Raw genomic sequence first — 27,178 nt, 5'->3', positions numbered from 1 at the left:
TGTGTATATATATATAATAGTTTATTATGTACAGTTAATTCCACTGTTTTGGCTGCAATAAAATCGATTTTGAAAAAAATGAAAAATGTCGAAAGTAAATTTTGCTAGCTGGTTAGAAGCTTATCCTTTAAATTCTACTTTTCTTGAGGGAAAAATTCTTAGCCTGGAAATACATATTACTGCAAAATGTAGCATCCTTTTTTAGATATGAGTATTATAGGTTTCACTTAGTTTTACATTTAGTGTCTCAGTGAATTGAGTTTCAAATATGAATCAGAATCATGAATATCTTTAGCACTGAAGTCTTAGAATATATCATTAACAACTGATTTACATATCCAGATGCTATTTGAGACCAAGGGCTTTTAAAATGGAATAAAAAAAAGACTAAGAACTCCCAACTAAACAACCAAGATTCTTCACTGAGGATTTATTGCAATTCTAGAATTGGTTTTTTTCACCTAACCTCACTACCCTAAAGCCTGGAACATTATTCTGCTTTATTTATATGACTTTCTCATTTTTGTTTTATAGCATGAGTTGCATTGACTTTTTTACTAGAGAATTTTACTAGATCTTTGTCACTCAAGTTTTCATCTGCTTTATAATTGCTATACCTTGAGAATCACTTTTCTAATACTTTTATTACTATAGTGTGGTACCACCTCAGCCCTACCTAATTAATATTTTTACCAATGTCAAAATCTTTTTCCAACTAACCAAAAGTAAAACTTAATGTACAAAAGGATTGCTTGTAAATATGCATGTAAATAGTTCTGTTAATAACCCACTGTTTTACATTTGGTACATCTGTGTCTGCCTATACAATCAGCTTTCTCACTTTTCTGCTTGTTTGTTTGGTCTGGATTAAAATTAGACTTTAAAAATAAAATTTAAATAGTTTTGTTTCCTCTAAGTTTGTGGAGTGGTATCCTGGTATTTTAAAGAGTTTCTGTTGAACTTTTTTACATGACATCATAAAGTTCAGATTTGAAATCAGAAACTATACTAGAATAGAAGATATTCTATTCAGTGTCTGTTGAACAAGAGTTTCAATAACATATACATCTACTCGGAAAAAACCAGCAATTATAAAACATTAAAACTCTTTAGCGTCCTTAATGTAAAAGGGAAATATATATATAATTGGGGTTTTTGGAAATTGTAATAGTCAGAATTCTTATTTTTAAGAATGGCTCCTAACATGGTGGCTAGTACTTTAATCTGTAGTTCTCTAAAGAGTGTGCTCACTGTAAGTCTCAGGGATAGGGGGAAGGGGGTGTAGGGAAGGGGCCCGACATTAGACTGGGGCCAAGAATGTGCTAACTGAATATACTTTAAACTTTGCCCAGTCGCTCTGTGCGTAACCACCCAGTTTTATCTGCCAGCTCATTGTCACCAACTACTGCTGTACTCACAACAGCTACCATACCAACAGGATCGTATGTTCCAATTACCAGTGCTACTTAAGTAACCACCCAAACTTAGTGTCTTCAAACAATCAGCGTTTTATTATGCTCGTGCTTCTGTGGCTCAGGAATTTGGACAGGGTACAATAGGGGTGGCTTTTCTCTATCCTGCAGTGTTTTGAGGCCTCGGCTGGGAAAACTAAGGACTCGGGGTGGCTCCCACAGCTGGTGGCTCTAATCATCTGGAGTCGTCTTCACTCACATGGCTGATGACCGGGCTGAGATGACTTGAAGCCATCACTCGACCAGACCACCTGCACAAGGCCTGTCCACATGGCTTGGGCTTCTTGCAACGTGGCAGCTGGGTGTTGAGGGGGCGTTGCAAAAGACCCGGAAGGAGCTGCCTTGGAAGCTGCATGCAGCATTACTTCTGCTACAGTGTCTTGGTTGTAAGTGAGACGCTTGCTATAAAGCTGTATCAGATAGGAGGCCTTCAAAGAATGTGTGGACATGCTTTAAAACTGCAACAGTACATACTGAAAGGACGAGCTGGCCGTGTACCACGACAGTTGGCCTTTAGGATTGCCATATCTTCGACAGAAATATGGATCAGTAAGTCTTTTGTAACAGGGACTATTAGTACAAATCTTTAATGAGCAAGGACACAAAGGTGCCAGTGAATGTTAGTCTTGTGTCTGGTAACAGTGCAAATATTAGTCTGAACCTGGCAGTTGTGTCATCAACTCAGACCCTCTGTCTATATTGTCAATGCTCTTTAGCCAAAGACTACCAGGACCACACCTGTACCTGAATGTGCTGGGTTTAGTACTTGTCGTGAGTCAGAATATACACCATGGGGAACTGTGGGGTATGTCAGTAAGAGGGTGTTCAAAAGAACTTAAAAGATTTGGGCTTTGGTTGGATAATTTGGGAGAGGGCCTAAGAAACTGGAGGTTCACTCTAGCTTGGGTGCTGTCAGAAAGCAGGGGCAATTCTATGATTAGGTATTTCATTCAATCTTATCTATAGGGAGGACAATAGAGCATGGATTAAGTTGTAATTTGTTTAATAAAAAAATCGTCACATTTATCGAGAGAGGATGCTTGGTGTAAAAGTAAAAACCTGTCCAGGACGGAAGGACTGAAAATTAGCTCAAACTGAAAAAGAAGGAAGTAGCCCTGCCTATTCATCAGTCTGGGAGGACAGACACAGGTAAAGCCAGCTGCAAATTTAACAGGAAACATTTTTCCCCAAGGTCATGACCACCTTGCGTGGCCATTGCTTTGCGTGGCCACTGCTCTGTTACCAGTGATGCCTCCAGACGTGCTTTGCCATCCTCACCCATCTTTTACTGGGGATACCCAGTCGCTAAACTGCCCTCACTTCATGATAACAGCCAGTCCTTCAGTTAAACCCTGCTGCTAATCCTGTGCAGAAACAGCATCCAACCAGGAACTGGTCTCTCTTCCCTTAGAGCTTCCTCAGAATTCTTCAGCAGGAACCCAAACCTTACAACGATGAGGCCCTCCTCCCCCTGTGGAGAGCACCGTTTGTGTTTCCTCTGAAGTGTGCTCTCTTGCTTACATGTCAAATATTTTGTCAGACTACAGGCTTGAGCCTGGTGGTCTTTGGCTGACTAGACTTTAGCAGATGTAAATAATTTAAGGTCATGTATGCTACTGCTGTATTGTGTAAGCCTAGCAAAATGCCAGCCCTGGATGAACTGGACACTGCTGCTGCATCCACGCATCTGGAGGTCATGTTTCTGGTAGGTTTGTACTGCTATAAATTCATAGTCACCACCTTCATTTAGGCTGTCAGTGCTGCCTGTTATCTTACTACTTCTTCATTCTCTTGTTTAATTCAAACCCTCTCTACTCTGCCTGCCCCTTTATTCCCTAAAGACTTGCTTCACTGGAAAAAAAAAAAAAAGCCACCGGACAAATGTACACAAATGCATCTGCATATACTTCATCCCTCCTCTTCCTGTATAAGAAGTATCCCTCCACCTATTAAAAACCAGTTATTCAACATGTGCTTGAATCCCGTGCCCTCTCACTCTCATGAACTCTATTGTTACTTGGTCTGTAATTTTTAAAAAAATCTTTCTCCATTGGCCCTTTGCATGAACTGTTGAACATGCCATTCCTCTCATCAAAAGAAATCTGGCCCTTACATTTCTCTCCAATTACAGTCCTATCTTTGCTTCCTAGTCAGACTTCTCAAGTGTTTTCCCATTTTTTTTTCCATTTCCTTACCCATTTGCTCTTCAAACCCACTATAGCTGCTGCCACCACTATATACAACAGATTTCATTAGTCAACAATGACGTCCATGTCATTAAGTTGAATAAACACTTCATTCTTTAGCTTGTTCTCTAGGCAATATCTGACACCAAAATTGAATACACCCAGGCATCTAGAATACAATAGCTTGCTTTCTAGCTTTTGTGCTGTTTCTCAGTGTTTGGGGGGATTCTTTTCCCTTACCTAATCTGTAAGAACTGGTGTTCCTCAAAGCTCAGTCCTAAGCATTCTTTTCTCACGTCACAATATCCTTGGACTATTTCATCTTCTCCTGAAGCTTCAGTTAGCATCTATCACCATTGACCTCCATATTTATTTCTAATCTGATTCTAGACCTTTACTAACTTGTTTCCACTGGGAGGTCTCACAAAATTTGTCATACTATTCCCTAAGTTTACTCTTCTTACATTCCCCTCTCATTGATGGCACTGACACCTACTCACTTTCCCCAACCAGAAACCCCTGGAATTGTTTTTAACTCCTACTCTTAAATCATCCCCAAAACCAAAGAGTTGATCTCCTAAATATTTCTTGGAGCTATAATCTCCATTCTCATTGTCCAGTCTTGAGTCTGAACTGCCGTCATCTCTCCTGTTGCTCTTTCAAAAGCCTTTTACTGGGCTCCACACGTCTGTTCTCATATCTTACAATCCACTCTCTATTCAGCAGTTCCAGGTATTTTTCTAAAGTACAGAAAGCACCACAAAACCCCTCTGTAGTAGCCAAAATTTATATATAGGAGGTTCTTATACACTGGAGGGGGGAAAGGTGGGAGTTGGATAGGACCTATGTTAGCACTCTGTAATAAAACTGATGTTACAGATCAATGAAAACATGGTTGTCTGAGGATGCCCTTATTACACTTTACATAAGATTGAGGTCAACTTGCATATCAGACTTTTTAAAATAGAGATGAATTTAAGGAGCTATATTTCAATCCCTTAGTGCTGCCACCTTTTGCTTAAAGCCCTTGTAATAGTTTACCACTGCTATTAAGATAAAGTCCATAATTCATAAATCTGTACTGCCTACCTCTATAGCCCAATTTCAGGCTTCTCTCCCCTAAGAAGAGCCTCTCTCTTCTCTTTAATCATTCTTAAACCAAACTGGCTTTTTCCCCAGCCCTTTTAAGGGGCCAGATCTTGCCTTTGGGCCTCAGAGCCTTAACACAAGGCTGTTACCTCTGCTTGAAACACTTTCCCCCTCTACTTGGCTAACACCTACTTAGCCTTTGGATTTCAGTGAAAATATTTCCTCAGTCTAGGTTAGGTCTGCCCACTATATACTCCCACAGACCTCTGTATTTTTTCTTAGGAACACTTATCACAACTGTGATCAAATTATTGTCCAGTCGTTTCTTTCCAGTTAATCTCTAGCCCCCATCCTCAACCCTGGGTCTCATTTGCTGCTTTATCCCCAGCACGCCCAGCACGTAAAAGACTCTCCATAAATACTTGTTTTAATGGAAATAAATAAATATAGCAGACGCGTCCACTTGCCATTGTAGAAAAAGATTTAAAAGGTGCAGAGAAACTGTTGAAAGCCATTTTCTGATACCAAACTAGGAAAAGAAGCTCTCTATCTTTGCCCAATTTTTTTAACGGCTTTATTGACGTATAATTGCTTAGATTATTTAAATAAGCATTACTCCACTAAATTACACCTCTGTAGCTATCTCGGATAGACCATCAGAATGCAAGCCCCAGCCAGCTTTGGAACAACCAGGTCAGACCAGTTCCTTGGGGGGTACCGGAAGTAAAAGCCGGAGAGGAGCGGACCAGCTTCCGGACTGGGAGCCCCGCCTCCCCTACTTCCGGTCCCGCCCCCCGATGCGAGCGGAGGGCGCGGTCAGGTCGGGACTTCCGGTCTTCATTTGTAAAGTGGGGCGGCTTTCCTAGCGTGCGGGAAGGTTTGAATCGCAGCTGTTTGCCTTCGCTTCTTCTCCGGGGTCAGAGCTGTCGTTGCTGCTGCCGCTGCTCTTCCGCCACTCGGACTCGACGAAAGACCGCCAAACACTCTCCCTTTGGCCTTACTCCTCTCGGTTATGATTGTTTTCTTTCATCGAGAAACATAACTTGCTGGTAATTTGTTAAACTCAAGACAAATTCCTCGAGAAGCAGTCGTGGGCAGGCGCAGACGTTTCTACTCCGACCATTTTGGCAAATTAAAAGCACAAGGGCCGTTGATTGTCCTCATTTCCACGACTTTTCAGCTCAGAACTGCTTGCTGTGTGAGTTTAAGACGTTGGTTGTTGTTTTGATGAGGCTTTTTCTGTAACTAGATAGCGCATTTTAAAAAATGAGGTTCCCGTTTATGTCAAGAACAAACTTGAGGCTTTTTGATCGTTAAATATACTCGGACGTAATGTGCTGGGTGGTGAAAACACAAACAGGAATAAGACAGTAGAGATGAGGCTGGAAATTTAGGTTGGAGCTGGATTATTTTTTTATGATGCCAGGAACTTTAGACATTCTACTGTTTCCTGTGTATGCTTGATTATTTAAATAATCTAAACAACAATTATACCCCAATAAGCTGTTAAAAAAAAAAAAAGAAAACTTGGCTAAAGATAAAGACCTTTTTCCAATTGTTACCAGAAAATATGTTTTCCAACTGTGTATCTGCACCTGTTTTTTTCAGAAATAGCAGGTTGATATCATACATATATATGATACGTATAGCTGCAATATAAATATATTTATTGCTATGAATATTTATTGCCGTTTAACAAGTATGTAAACAAGTGATGTAAAGTGGTTGGTATGGTCGGGTTGTGGAAAGTTACTTGTGAGGGCAGTACTGGAAATGGATTAGAGAGGGGAAAAATTGGAAAAAGTTCCCAGACAGTTTACAGGAATGGAGGGGCAAGTTGTCGGCCTGAAACAGAAAAGGAGGAGCCAGATTTATGGGAGAGACTGACAAAATCAACAGGACTTGTTACAAGGATGTAAAGGGAAACACTGAGAAATCAAATATTGCTAACATTGAGATGCCATTAACTCAAATTGCAAATTCAGGAGGAGCAAGAATTTTAAAATTCACTTATATATTCTTATATATTACTTATATATTTATCATTAAAAAAAAATTTATTGCACCCTTATTATTGGCCAAGTATTGTTTTAGATGCCAGGGATAGAACTGTGAATAAGACAGATGAGGGCCCTGTTCTGAATGAGTTTATGTGCTAGTGGGAAAAGACTAAAAGCAAGTAAATAAATAGAACAGTTTTAATAGCAATAGATATTTTGAAGAAAAACGATGAAATGGATAAAAAGCGATTGGGAGATGGTTGGGAACAACTTTAACTGGTCAAGTTAGGCCTTTGAGGAAGTTAGATATTTGTACTGAGGTATTAATGGTGCCAGAGAACCAGCCATGTGATGAGCCAGGGAAAGGACATGCTAGGCGGAAGGAACAGTGCAAAGGTTCTGACATGCAATACAGCTTCCTTAAAAAAACATTAAAAAGGCCAACGTAGCTAAGTTGTCCTGAACAAGAAGGAGAGAGTTAGGAGATGACATTGGAGAGGTAGATGGGGGCAGGTTGTATGGCTTTTATAAGCTGTGGTTAAGAATTTGAGTTTTGGGGCTTCCCTGGTGGCGCAGTGGTTGAGAATCTGCCTGCCAATGCAGGGGACACGGGTTCGAGCCCTGGTCTGGGAAGATCCCACATGCCGCGGAGCAACTAAGCCCGTGAGCCACAATTACTGAGCCTGCGCGTCTGGAGCCTGTGCTCCGCAACAAGAGAGGCCGCGACAGTGAGAGGCCCGCGCACCGCGATGAAGAGTGGCCCCCGCTTGCCGCAACTGGAGAAAGCCCTCGCACAGAAACGAAGACCCAACACAGCCATAAATAAATAAATAAATAAATAAAATTTAAAAAAAAAAAAAAAAAAGAATTTGAGTTTTGGGCTTCCCTGGTGGTGCAGTGGTTAAGAATCCACCTGCCAATGCAGGGGACACGGGTTCGAGCCCTGGTTCGGGAAGATCCCACATGCCTAGGAGCAACTAAGCCCATGCACCGCAACTACTGAGCCTGCACTCTAGAGCCCGCGAGCCGCAATTACTAAGCCGGCGTGCCACAACTACTGAAGCCTGTGCGCCTAGAGCCTGTGCTCCGCAACAAGAGAAGCCACCGCAATGAGAAGCCTGTGCACCACAACGAAGAGTAACCCCCGCTCGCTGCGACTAGAGAAAGCCCCTGCACAACAATGAAGACCCAATAAAGGCAAAAATAAATAAATAAAATAAATTAATTTAAAAAAAAAAGAATTTGGGTTTTATCTAAGTGCAAATGTTGGGTTGTAAGTCAAGAAGGGTTAGATCTCATTTTTATTTTAAAAGGTCCCTCTAGCTACTGTTTGTAGACTGGCCTCCAGGGAGTTAAGAATGAAAGTGAATTAGGGGGTATTACAGAAGTCTGCTTTTGGTGGGAGTGATTAAGTTCCATTTTAGTCATGTGGAGTTTGATGTATCTGTGGAACAGGGACATGAAGAGAGGTCCTGCAGGCAACTGGAAGCTCTGGAGAGAGGTCAGGTAGATTTGGAAGTTCTCTAAAGAAAGAAAATGATTAAAGTGTGAATTTCCTCAGGAGAGATCATTTAATATTGGTTTAATATTTACTTATATCCTGACATATTCTGCAAAAGATTATAGGCTATATCATACGTAGCTAATTACATACATTGAAGAGGGGTAAGATTTTTTTTTTAATAAATTTATTTATTTTATTTATTTATTTTTGGCTGCGTTGGGTCTTCGTTGCTGCATGTGGGCTTTCTGTAGTTGCGGAGAGCGGGGGCTTCTCTTCGTTGCAGTGCGCAGGCTTCTCATTGCGGTGGCTTCTCTTGTTGCGGAGCATGGACTCTAGGCACACGGGCTTCAGTAGTTGTGTCTCGCAGGCTCTAGAGCGCAGGCTCAGTAGTTGTGGCGCACGGGCTTAGTTGCTCCGCAGCATGTGGGATCTTCCTGGACCAGGGCTTGAACCCGTGTCCCCTGCATTGGCAGGTGGATTCTCAACCACTGCACCACCAGGGAAGCCCGGTAAGATTTTTTTTTAAAAAGCAAGGGTGGGCATAAAAGCAACATGAGTGTATCTAGTAAGAAGAGATGAAATGGGGACTAACTAAGGTCAGGTGTTGATGAATCCTTGATTTGAGAGAATGGTGAAGAAAAGGAATGATTAAAAAGAGCAGTAGATATAGAGGGGGTGGTGGAGGAGGGACCATGGCGCACCCACCCCCCCTTTTTTTTTAAAATAAAAGGCAGAGGAAGAGGAAGTTTGGTGCAAGGGAAGATAGACAACATTGTCACACGTTGACCAGTTTAGCAGGGTGAAGACTGAAGTCATTGGGTATAGGAAGATACTGGTGACCGTTGTGAAACAATTTCAGTAGAGAGGTGGAGGAGAAAGCTGGATTGCAATTCATCGAAGATTGTTGGGAGAGAAAGCTGACACTGAGTGGATACTATACCTGAGAAGTTTATTGGTAGGCAATAGAGGTAAACTGGGGAAAGTGGTATCTATGGAAAGTTTTTTTTTTTCTGACAGGTGAAACTTTTTATCACCTGAGTAACAGAAGGAGATGATGTCCTAGAAGGGGATGGAGTTAGTTTTAGAAAGAACCATAAAATTTACTGAGCTCCTACAAGGCAACATTCACACTACTGGCGCTGTCATACGTGTTGTCTCATTTAATCCTCACAATGATCCTGTTACCCCCATTTTACAAATAAGGAAACAACCAACCCAACCAACCTGTGGTTTATAGCTATGAGCTGGTGGAGTTGGAACCCAGCCCTCCATTCCCCTTCCGTCATACCTGTATGGAAAGCGTAAGTGAAAATACAGAGACATTTTAGAGGTAAAGAAGAGGAAATTGAATTCAATGAAATAAGGATGAATCTAAGACACTAGGTGGTTACTTAGCTTTCTGAGTCGTGACATGGATCTACTTCCTTAATGCCAGGCTGGGGGCAAGAATCCAGGTGTTCTTTTCCCTTAGGCCTAATAGTTACTTTTGGCCTGCCTTTTACATGTCCTACAAATGATTTGCTGTATTCTTTTTGCAAAGATGGAATTTGCTTGTTATTTGAAATGAGACACTGAGCATACAATTTTCGGAAGTTAAACTTCAGAAGTAAAGCTACTAAAATGATAAGGGCATTTATAACTTGGTGGGCCATCTCCCTCTCAGTTTTCTTCCCACACTGAAGTAGAGCCCTTGGGGTTAATGAAGGCATTCAGATCACATAAGCGTGTATAGCAAGATAATCACTTTTCATTCAACAAAAGTAAATGCAATGGCAATTTTGTGTTTTGCTTATGTTCATCCACTTATTTTGATAGAACTTTTGTACATGAAGAGAACTATTTGGAGCTACTGTATTTCTTATTTCCTCAGCCTTTGCCTTGGAAGGACATTTTATCCGTAGTCATAATAATGGCGGCTGAAGTGCAAATAGTACTTTATGAAGATGACTCAGTGCAAGTACAATATGTTGATGGTTCCAGATTGCAGCTTTCTCCCTGTGGCTCTGAATTTTTATTTGAAAAAGCACCTCCTATTTCAGCACATCCTTTACAACAACCAGAAAGAATTCGCCAAAGGACACACTTTGTTATTAGCACGTACAGAGTAAGTAAAGATGACACAAAAACTACTCTTTTTAATACTAAAATATTGTTGAGGTGGCCAGAATATGGAAAGTAGTTAGTGTTCCGGATTACTGTCATTCTAAATTGATTTTCAAATCATTTTTTTAAATTACTTTGTATTTCTTTTTGTAGGAGCAGCTACAGCGAGCCCTAGATTTCCGTAACTCTTTTGCTACTTGCCCTTTTTTATCTGAAAGCATCATACCTTCTGAAAGGAAAAAGGTAATATTTTTTAAACTTCATTTTAAAAACAAATATTTGAGGACAAGTAATTACAAACAGGTAGTTTAATATTTAGTCTTTTTCTTCATGACACTTTGAGCATAGGCATGTTGCTATAGAACACATAGACCTATATATTTCCACAGACTAGGGTGTTTTGATATTTTGTACATTGAGACACAGAAGTTATATAGTTTATCTCTCTGCCTTTTTTTTCCTTTAACATCTTTATTGGATTATAATTGCTTTACAATGTTGTGTTAGTTTCTGCTGTATAACAAAGTGAATAAGCTATATGCATACGTATATCCGCATATCCCCTCCCTCTTGCCGTCTCCCTCCCACCCTCCCTATCCCACCCCTCTAGGTGGTCACAAAGCACCGAGCTGATCTCCCTGTGCTATGCGGCTGCTTCCCACTAGCTATCTATTTTACATTTGGTAGTGTATATATGTCAATGTTACTCTCTCACTTCGTCCCAGCTTACCCTTCCCCCTCCCTGAGTCCTCAAGTCCATTCTGTATGTCTGCGTCTTTATTCCTGTCCTGCCCCTAGGTTCTTCAGAACCATTTATATGTGTTAGCATATATATGTATTAGATTCCATATATATTCCATATATATGTGTTAGCATACGGTATTTGTTTCTCTCTTTCTGACTTACTTCACTCTGTATGACCGACTCTAGGTCCATCCACCCCACTACAAACAACTCACTTTCGTTTCTTTTTATGGCTGACTAATATTCCATTGTATATATGTACCACATCTTCTTTATCCATTCATCTGTCGATGGACACCTAGGTTGCTTCCATGTCCTGGCTATTGTAAATAGAGCTGCAATGAACATTGTGGTACATGACTCTTTTTGAATTATGGTTTTCTCAGGGTATCTGCCCAGTAGTGGGATTGCTGGGTCATATGGTAGTTGTATTTTTAGTTTTTTGTGGAACCTCCATACTGTTCTCCATAGTGGCTGTATCAATTTACATTCCCACCAACAGTGCAAGAGGGTTCCCTTTTCTCCACACCCTCTCCAGCATTTATTGTTTGTAGATTTTTTGATGATTCTCTGCCTTTTTTTTTGTAGCAGAGGATTATACTCAGAACTTTACAGGTTGGTGACTTTTTGATTCTCAGAGGTGTCAATATTAACAAACTTTGCGGCCATTTTAAGTAGCTTATGTGTAGTTATTTGTTAATGTGTAGTAGAGATGTGTAATTACTTATGGGTATACACATTTTATTCTTTTATTCTATTTTGAACTTTTAGGAGTAATAATAACCATCATTTCTTGAGGGTTTACTATGTGCCAAGAACTAGGAATAGTATTAAAAATATTTAATAACACCAGTATGGCATGGGTACCTGCTGATCAAAATGGATGTCCAAACAATCAAAATCAGGTGTATTGGTTACCTACCAAACCCCTTTTTACAGGTGAGGGAGCTAAATCTCAGAGAGTTTACCTAATTTGTCCATGAAAATTTTCTAAGTGGCAAAGTCAGGATCTGAACCCAGTCTATCTGACTCTGAAGACTGTGTCTCTTAATCACTTTCTGCTACAGTCCTGATGCTTGCCTGCTTACTGAGTAATTTTCTGTTGTGTTGTCTCATGGCAAAGGAGTCAAGAAAAATTGTAAGCTAATGACTTAGTTTACAAGGCCATTTTTCCATTGTATCTTTTTTTTTTTTTTTCTGTCTGCAGTGGGTCTTTGTTGCTGCACGCAGGCTTTCTCTAGTTGCGGTGAGCGGGGGCTACTGTTCGTTGCGGTGCGCAGGCTTCTCATTGCGGTGGCTTCTCTTGTTGGGGAGCACGGGCTCTAGGTGCGTGGGCTTCAGTAGTTGCAGCGTGTGGCCTCAGTATTTGCAGTGCATGGTCTGTAAGGCATGTGGGCTTCAGTAGCTGTGGTGCACAGTAGTTGTGGTGCATGGGCTTAGTTGCTCCATGGCATGTGGGATCTTCCCAGACCAGGGATCAAACCTGTGTCCCCTGCATTGGCAGGTGGATTCTTAACCACTGTGCCACCAAGGAAGTCCATCCACTGTATCTTTTGAGTAACTATTCATTGAAACTATGTAACTTGCTGCTGATGCTGCAGTAGGATCATTAGGTAGTCTGAGGCTAGAAAAAAGAATTGTCTGAACTGACCATCCTTATAAAGCAGCTTTGCCATCAATGAATACTGCCCTTTTTTTATAATTTTTTTTTTAATTTTTTTTATTTATTATTTATTTATTATTTTTATTTTTGGCTGTGTTGGGTCTTCGTTTCTGTGTGAGGGCTTTCTCCAGTTGCGGCGAATGGGGGCCACTCTTCATCGCGGTGCACGGGCCTCTCACTATCGCGGCCTCTCTTGTTGCGGAGCAGAGGCTCCAGACGCTCAGGCTCAGTAGTTGTGGCTCACGGGCCCAGTTGCTCCGCGGCATGTGGGATCTTCCCAGACCAGGGCTCGAACCCGTGTCCCCTGCATTGGCAGGCAGATTCTCAACCACTGCGCCACCAGGGAAGCCCTATAATTTTTTTAATTGAAGTATAGTTGATTTACAATGTCGTGCCAATCTGCTCTACAGCAAAGTGACTCAGTTATACACATATAGACATTCTTTTTATTAATATTCTTTTCCATTATGGTTTATCCCAAAAGACTAGATATAGTTCCCTGTGCTGTACAGTAGACCTTGTTGTTTATCCATTTTAAATGTAATAGTTTGCATCTACCAACCCCAAATTCCCAGTCCATCCCTCTCCCTTCCCCGCCCCAGCCCCTTGGAAACAAAAGTCTGATCTCTATGTCTGTGAGTCTGTTTCTGTTTTGTAGATAGGTTCATTTGTGCCACATTTTATTTATTTATATTTATTTATTTATTTGTTTTATTTTTGGCTGCGTTGGGTCTTCGTTGCTGCGTGTGGGCTTTCTCTAGTTACGGTGAGCAGGGGCTACTCTTCGTTGTGGTGCACGGGCTTCTCATTGCGGTGGCTTCTCTTGTTGCGGAGCACGGGCCCTAGGCGCACAGGCTTCAGTAGTTGTGGCGCATGGGCTTGGTTGCTCCGTGGCATGTGGGATCTTTCCAGATCAGGGCTCGAACCTGTGTCCCCTGCATTGGCAGGCAGATTCTCAACCACTGCACCACCAGGGAAGCCCTGTGCCACATTTTAGATTCCACATATATGTGATATCATATGGTATTTGTCTTTCCCTTTCTGACTTACTTCATTTAGTGCAGTAATCTCTAGTTGTATCCATGTTGCTGCAAATGGCATGAATACTGCCCTTAATTTTAGCACACTAACATCTGTACACATAGATAGCACTGTAAATTTACAAGGCTTTCTTGACAGTAGTTTTCGTAAATCTACGGTTTTATATAAATGGAAGGTGAAATGTGTAATCTGGCAAGCTTAACTGATTAAAAGACTGTTATGTGACACTTACCGTTTTTATCTTATATGAAAAGATGCAACAGGCACTGTTACCTGTTATGAATCTGTTTGCTGTTGGTCCAGATCAGTTTACCTTTGAGTAATTCGATTTTTTTAAATGTTACCCTTTAAGGCACCCGGAATTTATTTTAGTGTGTGCTGTACCTGGTGCTATGTAGGACGAGTACCTTATACATGTTATCCTATTTAGTCCATGTGATAATCCTTTGAGATAGCATTTCCCAAATGCTGTTCAATAATTTCAGTACCATTTACTAAATATGTAATCTCCCTTCCCCCCCTTGTTTTGAAAAACTTATGTTATCATATGTAACATTTTGAGATATGGTTGAGTCTGTTTCTGTGTTCTCTAAGTTGTTCTGTCAGTGATTTTTATGCTGGTTCCATACCATTTAAGTTATGATTGCTTTTCATACAGCAGTGCTGGTCTTCCCTCATTTATATTCTTTTTCAGAATAGACTTTTTGGGAGGGGCTGCAAATCTATTTATCTCTGATTCATTGTACACTTTAAATCAAAATACGTTTAACATTAAATATAACCAAGATGATTTTTCTTTCTCTTCTTTTCTGTCCTTTTTGTCAGAGAGTGTGTGTGTGTGTGTGTGTGTGTTTTATGTCTACTTTTCTAAGAAATAATCTTAACAATATCAAATGTTCTCTGGAAAACCATATATAGGCTGACATTTTTCATTCTTTCTAGGTAGTAGAACACAAAACTTTAAGAGCTTTCTTACATAATATGTAAGTATCAAATGTATGGAAAAATTGGACTGTTAACAGAAAATACCATCCCTTTTTCTCCCCTCAACTCAGCGTATCTTCACTGACATCTCAGAAGTGAGATGGCCCGGTCTTGATACTGATGATGGCATGGTACGTATGCAGAGTGGCACCGTGAAGATATCATCTTTAGATGGTCATGCATACCTTTGCCTGCCCAAATCTCAGAATGAATTTACAGTACATTTTTTGTGTAAAGTAAGCCAGAAGCCAAACTCATCTATAGTACTGTCAGAAAAAAATAATAAAGCCAAAAAGCACAAACTAGTTGAAAAAGCTGGCAAAATCTGTACATATGGAAGTTTATCAGGACAGAGACTGAAGAATAAAGAAAATGAACTTTATTATCAGATCACGAAATCCAAAGAACCTTTAGAGAAGAGTTGTGTAAATGGAACTGAAGGGAGGGAGGCGCTGTCTTCACCTGGGACAAAAGACACGTGTGTATACACGTGGGTAAAGCAGTGCTGGTCTGTGGCCTCCTGTCCGGAGGAATGGAAATATCCTTTGTCTTTAGCACTTCGTTTTCATAATAAAATCAGCAATATGTCTGGAACTGATGCAGATATCACCCAGAAGAGAATTTTAACTTCTGACGTTTCTGAGGAAAGAGGAAAAGAAGTTTCTGTTCTTCCCAGGGCCCTGTTACTAAGCTGTCCTGTCCCACACCTGCACAGGTAATGGAAGAATGACTTATTTGTCCTAATGCTTTTGTCAGAACCAGACCTTACCTAAGGACCATTTTTCTTTCTGAATCATCTGATACCATTCATAAGGGAAGTTCAGTTGATCTAAAACTTTGCTTGTAACGGATAGTAAGTAATGTCCCCGGCTAATGTGTTGCTTATATTTCTTACTTTACATCCATGCATTGGATGTTGGTGGAAGGCTGACTACACTAGGTACTTTGTTAAGCATGGAGACTGTAGAGATGATTAAGAGTCCCTGCTTTCTAGGAGCTTAGAGTCTAGTAAGGGTCACTATCACTGAAAAGATTATTGAAGTGTGGTAAGTGATGGCACAGAGCTCGGTGGGAGCGAGCCCTGGGAAGCATCCGCTGCTGCTCAGTGGAACCTGCTAGTTCTGTTGCTGGAGCATGGACCTGACAAGTGTGTGATCATGGGTTCTTTCTTTCATACATAGCCTCAGAGGACACCCTTGTCTTTGGTTAACTGACTGTAAATATGTCCATCTTCAAAAGGGATAAACATGGAGAGGCTTCTGGATGGCTAGGTACAAACCTTTTACCTTCACTAAGGAATGAATAGCCTAATGGTTATAGATTTGTAACATGAACTCTGTATAAGTAGTGTAGTAATAATGATAATAGCTAACACAGAGCACTTTGTGCCAGTCATGGTTATACTTACCTATTTTGTCCTCATAGTAACCCCATGAGGTAAGTACTATTATCAACCCCATTTGGTAGAGGAACTTGAGACACAGAAATGTTAAATAACCCAAGCACAGTCTCACACCTAGTGCTTGTAGAATTGGGATATGATCCCAGGTAGTCTTCTGAGTACATATTTGTTATTGGAAACAAAAAATGGGAATGATTTTTTGCCTTGTCATGATTATGTAGTTAGAATTGGGAATTCCAGTATTATAAGTACACATCAAAAGAGATTTATGCTTCTAAATTAACAGGTTTTCAGTAACTTACCACTGGCCTTGATTGAAATCCATTATCCTTAGGCATGGCTTAAAAGGCCTTCTGTTATCTGGTCTCTTTGTGGGTCTGTAATCCTCACCACTGTTGCCCTTGCTTTCTCTACTCTTGCTAAACTGGACTTCTTGCGGTCCCTAGAATTCTTGCCCAAGCTTTCTTTTACCACGGCACCTACTCTTTCCATGCCAGGAACACTCCCTTTATCTCTCTCAGCTCGCTAACTTATGCTCATTTCTAGGTCTTAGCATAAATAAGCCTTTCTTCCTTAGGGTCATTATTCTGAAGTCCCTAGATTGGATTAGGCTCTATACAATCCCATTGCATACAGTAATTCTCTTTTCTTTATGTTCAGTATCTACTACTTTATGTCCCTGCTAGATAGAATCTCCATTGAGGGCAGGGACCATGTCTGCTTTCTTGGGTGTCATATCCATAGTGTGTATTGCACAGTGCCTGGCTCACCATAGATATTTCAGTAAATATTTATTGTTTGAATCCTAAATTTTAAAGGTTAGTGAAACTTAATTTATATATTTATGCTGAGGTTCAATAATGAGATTATTAAAAATACATGGAAAAATAAGATTACAGTTGACTCTTGGACAACACAGATTTGAACTGTGTGGGTCCACTTATACACAGGTTTTTTTCAATAAATATAGTGCCTGTATTTTTATTTTTCAGATCTTTAAATGAACTAAGTGTGGGGGGAAAGTTTGTGTTCGATTAGAGATCACAATTTGGGGAATCAACAGAACTAGGGTTTGAGTCCTGATTTTATCCAAACTGTTTCAGCTTCCTGCCCTTGGGTGAGTCATTTATAAACTCCTTTGTTTTTGAGGCAGAGATAACAGTACTCGGTTTTCTACTGCACTGGGGTTAGTGCCCCCAACCCCCATGTTGTTCAAGGGTCAAATGTAGTTTTAAATTTCATTAATGCACTTTCATATTAATTTCTACTTTTCTTTGATCTAATACTTAAGCAAGAAATAAATCCTACTACAGTAGCACTGTTATGTTAGGCAACCAGAATTAATAGCTTGTATTTTGTCCTTTACAGGTGGAATTATTGTGATTCACTTTCACAGTTCGGTGAAGAAGAATATTCCTATCCTGAACTAGTGAAAGTGGTTTGGTACAAGGGTATTACCTATAGGTAAGGCACTTGTGTTGCATTTGGAGCTATTTAGCAATGTCACGGAGGGTATAGGACTAGCCTTGTGGATAGACTCCCCTGTGAGGACAGTTTTGCCGTGGCCACCATTCTCCTATGTTTGGCCTTGAGTTTTATAGATCTTTATGTGTACTAATAAAATTTAATTTAAATTTAATTTAAATTAAATTTAAATTTAATTAAAACTAAATAAAATTTAATTAATAATTTTATTAGTGCACATAGATGTCTTGTGACTAATTCACATTAACCATATTCACAAGATTTTTGTGACAACTCCAAAGCCAATGAGGGATTAGTTTTGCTTGTGAATGAAATATTTTGCCAGTTATTTAGGATACCGCTTCCAAGCAATAGGGGATCTAGTCATCTGAATCAGTCACATCAGAAGGATGCCTGTTGAGCATGGAATTAGAGGAGAAGTTAGCTAGCCTAGGAGAGATTTCAGCCACCATTCATGCCACAGATATTCACTGAATGTCTCCTCTGTGTCTGAACTATTCTATTGAATTATCCCTCTTCTACCACGAAGTACACCTCTCTAGTGACTGGAATACTAGTGTTGGCTAGATTCAGAGTTTCACTTCTGTAAATAATGCTAGAAGAAATTTGTGAAATTTTTGTTCTTTGGGGTCTCCTTTTCCTGCATGAAAACCACCCCTTTCTCTTTTTTGTTGTTTGTTTTTATTTTTTACTTTTATTAAAACATTTTTTTTATTGAAATATAGTTGATTTACAATGTTGCGTTAGTTTCAGGTGTACAGCAAAGTGATTCAGTTATACATATGTATGTGTGTGTGTATATATATGTATGTGTGTGTATGTATATATACATATATTCTTTTTCAGATTCTTTTCCCTTAGAGATTATTATAAAATATTGAGTATAGTTCTCTGTGCTATACAGTAGGTCCCTATTGGTTATCTATTTTATATATAGTAGTGTGTTTATGTTAATCCCAAACTCCCAATTTATCCCTCCTGCCCTTTCCCCTTTGGTAACCACAAGTTTGTTTTTGTTTTTTTGTTTTTTTTTTTTTAATTTTATTTATTTATTTATATTTATTTTTGGCTGTGTTGGGTCTTCGTTTCTGTGCGAGGGCTTTCTCTTGTTGTGGCAAGTGGGGGCCACTCTTCATCGCGGTGCGCAGGCCTCTCACTGTCATGGCCTCTCTTGTTGCGGGGCACAGGCTCCAGACGCGCAGGCTCAGTAGTTGTGGCTCACGGGCCTAGTTGCTCCGCGGCATGTGGGATCTTCCCAGACCAGGGCTCGAACCCGTGTCCCCTGCATTGGCAGGCAGATTCTCAACCACTGCGCCACCAGGGAAGCCCCACTAGTTTGTTTTCTATGTCTGTGGGTCTATTTCTGTTTTACAAATAAGTTCATTTGTATCTTTTTTTTTTTTTTTTTTAAGATTCCACATGTAAGTGATATCATATGATACTTGTCTTTCTCTGTCTGGCTTACTTCACTTAGTATGATAATCTCTGGGTCCATCCATGTTGCTGCAAATGGCATTATTTCATTCTTTTTTAAGGCCAAGTGGTATTCCATTGTATATTATACCACATCTTCTTTATCCATTCATCTGTCAATGGACATTTAGGTTGCTTCTGTGTCTTGGCTATTGTAAATAGTGCTGCTATGAACATTGGGGTGCATGTATCTTTTCAAATTAGAGTTTTCGTCTTTTCTGGATATGTACCCAGTAGTGGGATTGCTGGATCACATGGTAACTCTATTTTTAGTTTTTTAAGGAACCTCCATACTCTTCTCCATAGTGGCTACACCAATTTACATTCCCACCAACAGTGTAGGAGGGTTCCCTTTTCTCCACATCCTCACCAACATTTGTTATTTGTGATCTTTTTGATGATGGCCATTCTGACTGGTGTGAGGTGATACCTCATTGTAGTTTTGATTTGCATTTCTCTAATAATTAGCAATGTTGAGCATTTTTTCATGTGCCTGTTGGCCATCTGTATGCCCTCTTTGGAGAAATGTCTGTTTAGATCTTCTGCCCATTTTTTAATTGGGTTGTTTGTTTTTTTGATATTGAGCTGTGTGAGCTGTTTATATATTTTGGAAATTAATCCCTGGTCGGTAGCATCGTTTGCAGATATATTCTCCCAGTCCATAGGTTGCCTTTTCGTTTTGTTTATGGTTTCCTTTGCTGTGCAAAAGCTTTTAAGTTTAATTAGGTTTAGAGAAATTTAGAGAAATTAAAGAAACAATTCCATTTGCCATCACATCAAAAAGAATAAAATACCTAGGAATAAACCTACCTAAGGAGACAAAAGACCTGTACTCCGAAAACTGTAAGACACTGATGAAAGAAATTGAAGACGACACAAACAGATGGAAAGATATACTGTGTTCTTGGACTGGAAACATCAACATTGTTAAAATGACTATACTACCCAAGGCAATCTACAGATTCAGTGCAATCCCTATCAAATTACCGATGGCATTTTTCACAGAACTTGAACAAAAAAATCTTAAAATTTGTATGGAGACACAAAAGACCCAAAATAGCCAAAGTAATCTTGAGAAAGAAAAATGGAGCTGGAAGAATCAGGCTTCCTGACTTCAGAGTATACTACAAAGCTACAGTAATCGAAGCAGTATGGTACTGGCACAAAAACAGACATATAGACCATTGGAACAGGATAGAAAACCCAGAAATAAATCCACGCACCTCTGGTCAATTAATCTATGACAAAGGAGGCAAGACTGTACAATGGAGAAAAGACAGTCTCTTCAATAAGTGGTGCTGGGAAAACTGGACAGCTACATGTAAAAGAATGAAACTAGAACATTCTCTAACACCATATACAAAAATAAACTCAAAATGGATTAAAGACTTAAATGTAAGACTGGAAACCACAAAACTCCTAGAGGAAAATATAGGCAGAACACTCCAAAGAGTGTTCAAAAGATAAGTTGCAGCAATATCTTTTTGGATCTGTCTCCTAGAGTAATGGAAATAAAAACAAAAATAAACAAATGAGACCTAAACCCACCCCCTTCTGACAATATGTTCTTCATATATGTTTCAATAAAATTGACTTGGCTTAAGTTTTTATAAATTATATACCCAATACCTTGATTGTACCTGGCTGCTCCAGGTACAGTCACCTTCTCTTCGGGGTGGCTCCTTTTACACATGGCTAACCTCATCCATCAGGTATTGATTCTACTAGTTTCATTTTTACAGAATAATATTATTTTTAGGTTCTGGAGTTGTCATATTTAACTCCTATGCAGTGGGCATTGCTTTGATGACTATAATGTACCAGCCACTGTGAGTGGCAGTGGGATACCAGGATGATAAGACAAGATGCCTGACTTCTAGAAGTTGAGCTTAGTTGAAATAGATACATTAACCAATTCTGGGTGTTCTGTTTATTTTTTGCAAAAAAATTAATTTAGCTGGTTGATGTGCAGAGCATGAAATTATCCATTTTTTTTAGATAGGCAAAAAACCCCTCATACTACCTTTTTTTTTTAATATGATTGCCGTCATCTGTATGTTAATCTCAATGAGAAAAATATTTTTTTAATGATTATTTCTTTTCCTTAGACTTACCCACAAAAATATGAACTCAATAGAGGTTTATCCTGGAGATGGATCTGTTTTCAAATCAGAAGGAGCTTATTTGGGAAACTATTTTATATATTATTCCATTCAAGAAGGATCAGAAAAGGTAAGTTGACAATGAGGTCTCAGCTCAAGAAGATTTTTGGTACATAGCTGTTTCTAAATAATTCTGAATATATATATATGGGAAATTTGATCTTTTATAAAATTTCTTGCTACTACTTCTTAGTCTAGAGAATTAATATAATCTTACTGCCAGCATTGGCACAGTAATTACTAACCACCTTATTTTTGCTATATTCTCATCCAGTATTCTGTCTGCCTAAGCAGTTTGTGTTTAAATCAGAAATTAAATTTCTTCTGTCATAGAATTTATCAGTAGGAAACACTGAAACCAGCAATATAATTTTGAATCAGTATACTTCTTTGAATTAATACTTGCATATTAAAAAGCACATTCTGTTCTCCCCACATACAATTGCTTGCATATTTAAAACACCTTTTAACTTAACTCCTAAATCTTCATATACAATTAGAACATTGAACAGGATCGTTCTGTTGTTGAAAACAGTGAAACATAACATGATCTATTTAATATATCAGACCAAAATGTAATCATGTGGAAATTTTGTTAATAGTCCAAATTTGCTTGTTCCCAGTCTGACGCTTGAAATCCACCCTTTTATAGGGATTACTATAGTATCACACAGCTTTGCTTCGCAGGATGGAACATAATACGTTTTCTTTCTCTATTACAGAGTATTTGAGTGATAAGATTATCAGGGTTGCTAGGGAGAAGACTTAAAACTAGAGCAGATTTTTTTTAACTAGGGAAAATTTCAAACATATGCAAAAGCAGAAAGACAAGCGTAACAGACCTTCATGTACCCATTACCCAGCTTGTTCCATCTATACTTCCCACTGCCCCCTCCACTCCCTATTTATTTTTAAGTAAATCCCAAGTATCATTTTATTCATAAATATTTTAGTATATATCAGAGCAGATTCCCTGCTGAAGTCTATTTGTAGGAAAGTATTCAATAAATATTAATCGAACATTCGTAGGCAGGCACTCTATTAAGCACTGGGTAAAGATGAAGCGTTCTTGCAGTCACGAGTTCACAGTCTAGTAGTCAGTCAGTCAGGCAAACAGGCAAATGAGATGAAGGCATGACCAGTAGTGTGTGTGTGTGCGTGTGTGTGTGTGTGTGTGTGTGTGTGCACGCACACGTGTAGTACATGAGATGATTCAGTAAACAGGCAAATAGAGTGGGTATGCATATACATCCACACTACTGACTGCTATGTATCGAGAGTTCAAAAAACTACAAGGCAAATACAGAACATCTTCCTGGAGCTTCAGTTTTACTCAAAGGTGTCATGGGGAGGGGGTGATAATTTTTATACTGAAGCAAACATATCACATGTGCTTTGGAGATAAAACAAAACTTCCAGACAAGTTAGTTGTGCCTTTGTGGTGGACTGCCTTGGGCTTTACACACTCAGACCCCAGTGAGCAACACATTCATTCTCCTCTGTCTACTTGAGTGAAAAGATTTAGAAACAATCGGCTTTCTTTTGGGAGTAAAATTGTTTGCTCCTTACTTTAACCCATATTCCAAAATATATTCCAGGTGGATTAAAGGGCTAAATGTAAGAAACCAAACTTTATATTTATTAAAAGAAAATAGAAGGACAGTGTTTATAATCTTGTGATAGGAAAGGCCTTCTTAAGTACAATACAAAAAACCAGAAGACATAAAGAAAAGTTTGATCAGCTTGAAATTTTTAAATGTATGTTAAATTTTAAATATTTAACTTTAGTTAAATTAGATAAAGTAAAAAAGACAAAGGCTTGGAAGAAAATATTGTACACTATAAATCATTAATAAAAAGACCAAAAAAAAACCTAATAGAAAAATGAGCAAAGGATAAGAATGATTATGCCATGTAACCCATAGTATTTGAAAACATGTTCAACTTTACTACCTGCATCAAAGAAATGCAAATTAAAATAACAGTGATATAATATTTTTCACTCATCAAATTGTCAAAAGGTGGATAGTATCTACTGCCAGCAAGGGTATGGGGAAAAGGGGTGCTTTCATAGTGTTGATTGGAGTGTAAATTGATTCAGCCTTCATGAAGGCCAACTTGATAATATCAAGTAAAATTGGCTAGAAATTCTGCTTCTAAGGTATCTATCCTAGAAAAATATGAGCACATATATACAAAGAAGCATGGCCAAGGATGTGGACTGTGGTCTTGTTTGTAGTAGCGAAAAACTGGAAGCAATCTAAATGTTCATCAGTAGAAAGTGGTGAAATAAGCTATGGTGATCAGGTCGTGGGAATGCTGGAAGCAGTTTAAAAGAATGAGGAAGATGTAGACGCATAGAAAGACAGATATTGAAAGATCTCCAAAATGCTGTTGAGTGAAAAAAAAGTTGCATGAGAAGATGTACAGTGATATCGTCTATGTAAAGAACAAAAAACAAACCCCAAACCCAATTATATTACTGTATATAATATATGTGTAAATGCACAGGGAAAGATCTGGGCAGATAAAAACTAAACTGAAGTGGTTACTTTTGGGGAGGAATCTGGGATTTTGTGAGGGAGGAAGAGTCGGGAGGGACTGAAATCTTATATTTTTGAACTCTTCCCCCCCCCCCCCGCCAAAATGTAGTAATGTATCATTGCTTGTATAGTTAAAAATTTAAAGAGGAAAGATTGACGGGACCGACAGTGTAAGTGCTTCCGTAGAGATAAACACTTGGTGCTTTGGGTCCACATAAGGAAGGGTACCTGACCCTGTTTGGGAGGCTCCAGGAAAGCCTTCTGTAGGAAGACATGGCAGGAGGAGTTATGCAAAAGAGGGATGGATGTTAGAGGAGCATATAGCTAAGGGAACACTGTTCTTGCTCAACTCTTTGCATGGCTGGCCTCTTGTCATTAGAATTTCTATTTAAATGTCACCTCCTCAAGGAAGCTTTTCCTGACTATCCACATTAAAGAAGCTACCCATGACACTCCCTATCAAGGTACCCTCCTCTTTTTTTCTTCTTGGCATTTAGTACTTTGTGACATTTTCATATTGATCAATGTTTGTTTACTAACTAACCCACCTAGAGGTAAGCCTTGTCTTGTTCAACACACTATTTTGCTAGTGCATAGAACAGTAGATAAATGTCATCTAACTGGAGGCAAGAGTCTGCGGCCAGTATGGAATGTTGAAGGAAATGAAAATGCTGTGGTAGGCTGTAGTAGGCTAAAACAGAGGTAGAATGGTGGGGGAAATGTCCAGAGAAGAGATTAGACCACCAAGTTGAGCCAGTTCATTAATGGAGCATGAGAAACCCTATTGCTTTTGGAGAGCCACTGAAGGATTTAAGTAGGGAAGTGACATCATATTTTTGTTAGGTCTTTTCAGAGGAAGATGAACTGAGATGGGGAAGCAGTGGCACTTCAAGCTGTAGAACCAGTTAGAAGACATGTATAGTAGTGCAGAGAAGTAAGTATGAGGGCCAGGCAGTGGTAATGAGAATGGAAAGATAAGAATGGACCCAAGAAATATTAAGGAGACAGAACTAATGACTGATGGGATATTGGGGATGAGGAAGGAGTTGAAAATGATGCCAAGTTATTGAATTAATCAATGAGTGGTGGTACCAGGCACTGGATTAAATCAAAAATTTTTTAAACCTGAAGTGTATTGATCTTACCAAGAGATTTCCATAAAAGATTTAAATTCTATTATAGTTCCGTCCCATCTGCCTGATAGTAATTGAAAGAAACTCTTAATTGTAAGATGCATCTTTATTTCAGAGAGATTAAATTGTGAAAAATAAACATTTTAGAATTGATGAAATTAGGGCAGTGGAAAAAGACAAGAACCTTCGAGGGACTCAGTATCCAGTAGAGAAAGACATAAATAATTAAGGTGCGATATTTTGAGTGCCTACCATGTGACTTAGCCCACCGTGCTAATAAATGCTGAGGATACAGAGGTCAGCAAAACAGATTCAGCCCCTACCTTCACGAAGCTCCATTCTAGTAGAGAAGACCAACATTGAGTATAAAACATTAAATTGAAATTGTAATGGAAACCAAGAAGCAGGAATAGAGGTTTTCTGTACTTGTAGACATAACTAGGGGATTTCACCTAGCGTATGGGACCTCCTTAATGGCTTCCCTGATGCTGAAGGAAAAGTAGGAGTTAGTCAGACAAAGGGAGGTGATGGAGGGAGGGAGCTGAGTTCTAGGAAGAGGGAATAACATGTAATGATTGACATATCAGAGGTAAATATGAAGTAGGAGAGAGGGAAAAAAAATGCAGACTTTGAAGGAAAGGTAATTTCATTTTGACATTGTTGAAGTTGAAATGTCTTTGTGATACCCAGTAGAGATTTAGATATTCAAGTCTACAGTCCAGGATAAAAGAGGAGAGACTATTTTTTGAGTACCATACTATAGATTAAGTTCTGTCCCAGTTGCTTTATATATGTATTATTTCATTAATCCTCGGGACAATCTGGATGGTAGGTAGTATCCCCATTTCATAGGTTGTAGGCACTGAGACTTAACACAAGTTTGTATAACCTGCCCATCATTATAGTAGTAAGAGGCACACCTGTGATTTGAATCCAGCTCCAACTTTGAAGCTTATCTTCTCTCACTGATGGTAGAGTATGGGCAACACTCTCCTGTGGTTCAATTCAGACCTCTACTACTACTTAGCCCTCAAGCCTCAGTTTCCTTATCTAAAAAATAGACATTAATAGTTCATATCTCTCAGGATTATTTTGAGGAGTAAATGAGATAATCCTTTGTAAACTACATAGCGTAGCACCTAGCACATAGTATCATCTGTTTAATAAATGTTAGTTGTTGCTGTTGTGATATTTATTATGAACATAGTTTTGGACCCTCCTGGGATTACCCAAGAAGAAACCGGGAAATCAGAAGAGAAGGCTGGAGACAGAGTCCTGGTAAACACTAGCATGAAAGAGTCTGAGAAAGAGGAAATTCAGAGGGAATAACAAAACAACATTTTTTTCTAATTCAAGAAGTTGAGCTTATAAATAATAATATTGTCTTACACAAACTAGCAATTGTTCTTCCATTAATAAAATATAACAAAATGATATAGTCATTCAATTAAAATAGTAATTAAAACAGTTTTTTAAGCTTATTTAGCTGCCGCCTTCTTCTTCTTTTTTTTTTTTTTTCTGTCTAAAGGGAAAAAGGGGCTTATGGTAGGTTTCCTGTTAATGCACAAGGAAATTAGTTTGTTAATTTGAGTACAGCCAAGATTTAAATTGAGCGGTAAGTTATAGGCTATTAGAATGTAATTTTTGAGTAGGATAACTTTTGATAGGAGGAATTCTAGACTTTTAAAAAAAAGGGAAAATGGAAAAGCATCATAAAATACCTTTTAAAGTTACCTTTTATGGGCTGTTGATTAACTTAACTGCTCGCCTTTTCACTGTATAAATACATATTTTAAGGGAGAAAAATAGCTAAGTAATAATGGCCAAAATTTATTATTGAATCTTTTTTAAAATTTTAAACTAATTTTCAGAGAGAAGACAAAACTTATTCAGTAAATAACCTTCCTCCAGATAGACCAGGAAGTCCATTTTCTGTTTGTTCTCTAATTAAACAGGCAACCAGGTAAGTGCTTCACGTTCAACTGAATCAAGTGTTATGTGTCTGAGAAACTTGATACATTTTCTAGTGGTTAGGATAAGATTAAGAATTGGTAGGTACAGTGGAAATGTCTTTAGTAAAATCTGTCAACTTTTCTGGTCTCATCATTTATAAAATAAAGTGATCACAATATCATTATAAGAGTACTTCTTGGCACTTCCCTTGTGGTCCAGTGGCTACCACGGCCCCAATGCA

General features: G+C 38.9%; 1 protein-coding gene across 3 annotated transcripts in view; it reads left to right on the top strand.

The window, feature by feature from the left end:
* Window positions 1-5,609: 5,609 nt before the first annotated feature.
* C2H5orf34 (chromosome 2 C5orf34 homolog) overlaps window positions 5,610-27,178 on the top strand; it is a 33,700-nt gene continuing 12,131 nt past the window's right edge. For all 3 annotated transcript variants that reach the window (XR_009006632.1, XM_057537964.1, XM_007195549.2), the window contains exons 1-7: window positions 5,610-5,945; window positions 10,122-10,355; window positions 10,508-10,597; window positions 14,858-15,501; window positions 17,557-17,652; window positions 21,255-21,378; window positions 26,856-26,947. Coding sequence is in view for 2 of the 3 variants with exons in the window: in XM_057537964.1 (XP_057393947.1) it covers window positions 10,161-10,355; window positions 10,508-10,597; window positions 14,858-15,501; window positions 17,557-17,652; window positions 21,255-21,378; window positions 26,856-26,947 (1,241 nt within the window). In the remaining variant the exon portion in view is untranslated. The remainder of the gene's footprint in view (window positions 5,946-10,121; window positions 10,356-10,507; window positions 10,598-14,857; window positions 15,502-17,556; window positions 17,653-21,254; window positions 21,379-26,855; window positions 26,948-27,178) is intronic.

This window comes from Balaenoptera acutorostrata, chromosome 2, assembly GCF_949987535.1.
Source record: "Balaenoptera acutorostrata chromosome 2, mBalAcu1.1, whole genome shotgun sequence".
NCBI classification, from domain to species: domain Eukaryota; kingdom Metazoa; phylum Chordata; class Mammalia; order Artiodactyla; family Balaenopteridae; genus Balaenoptera; species Balaenoptera acutorostrata.
The sequence above is the reverse complement of the archived record's forward strand: the minus strand, read 5'-3'. Positions and strand labels throughout refer to the sequence as shown.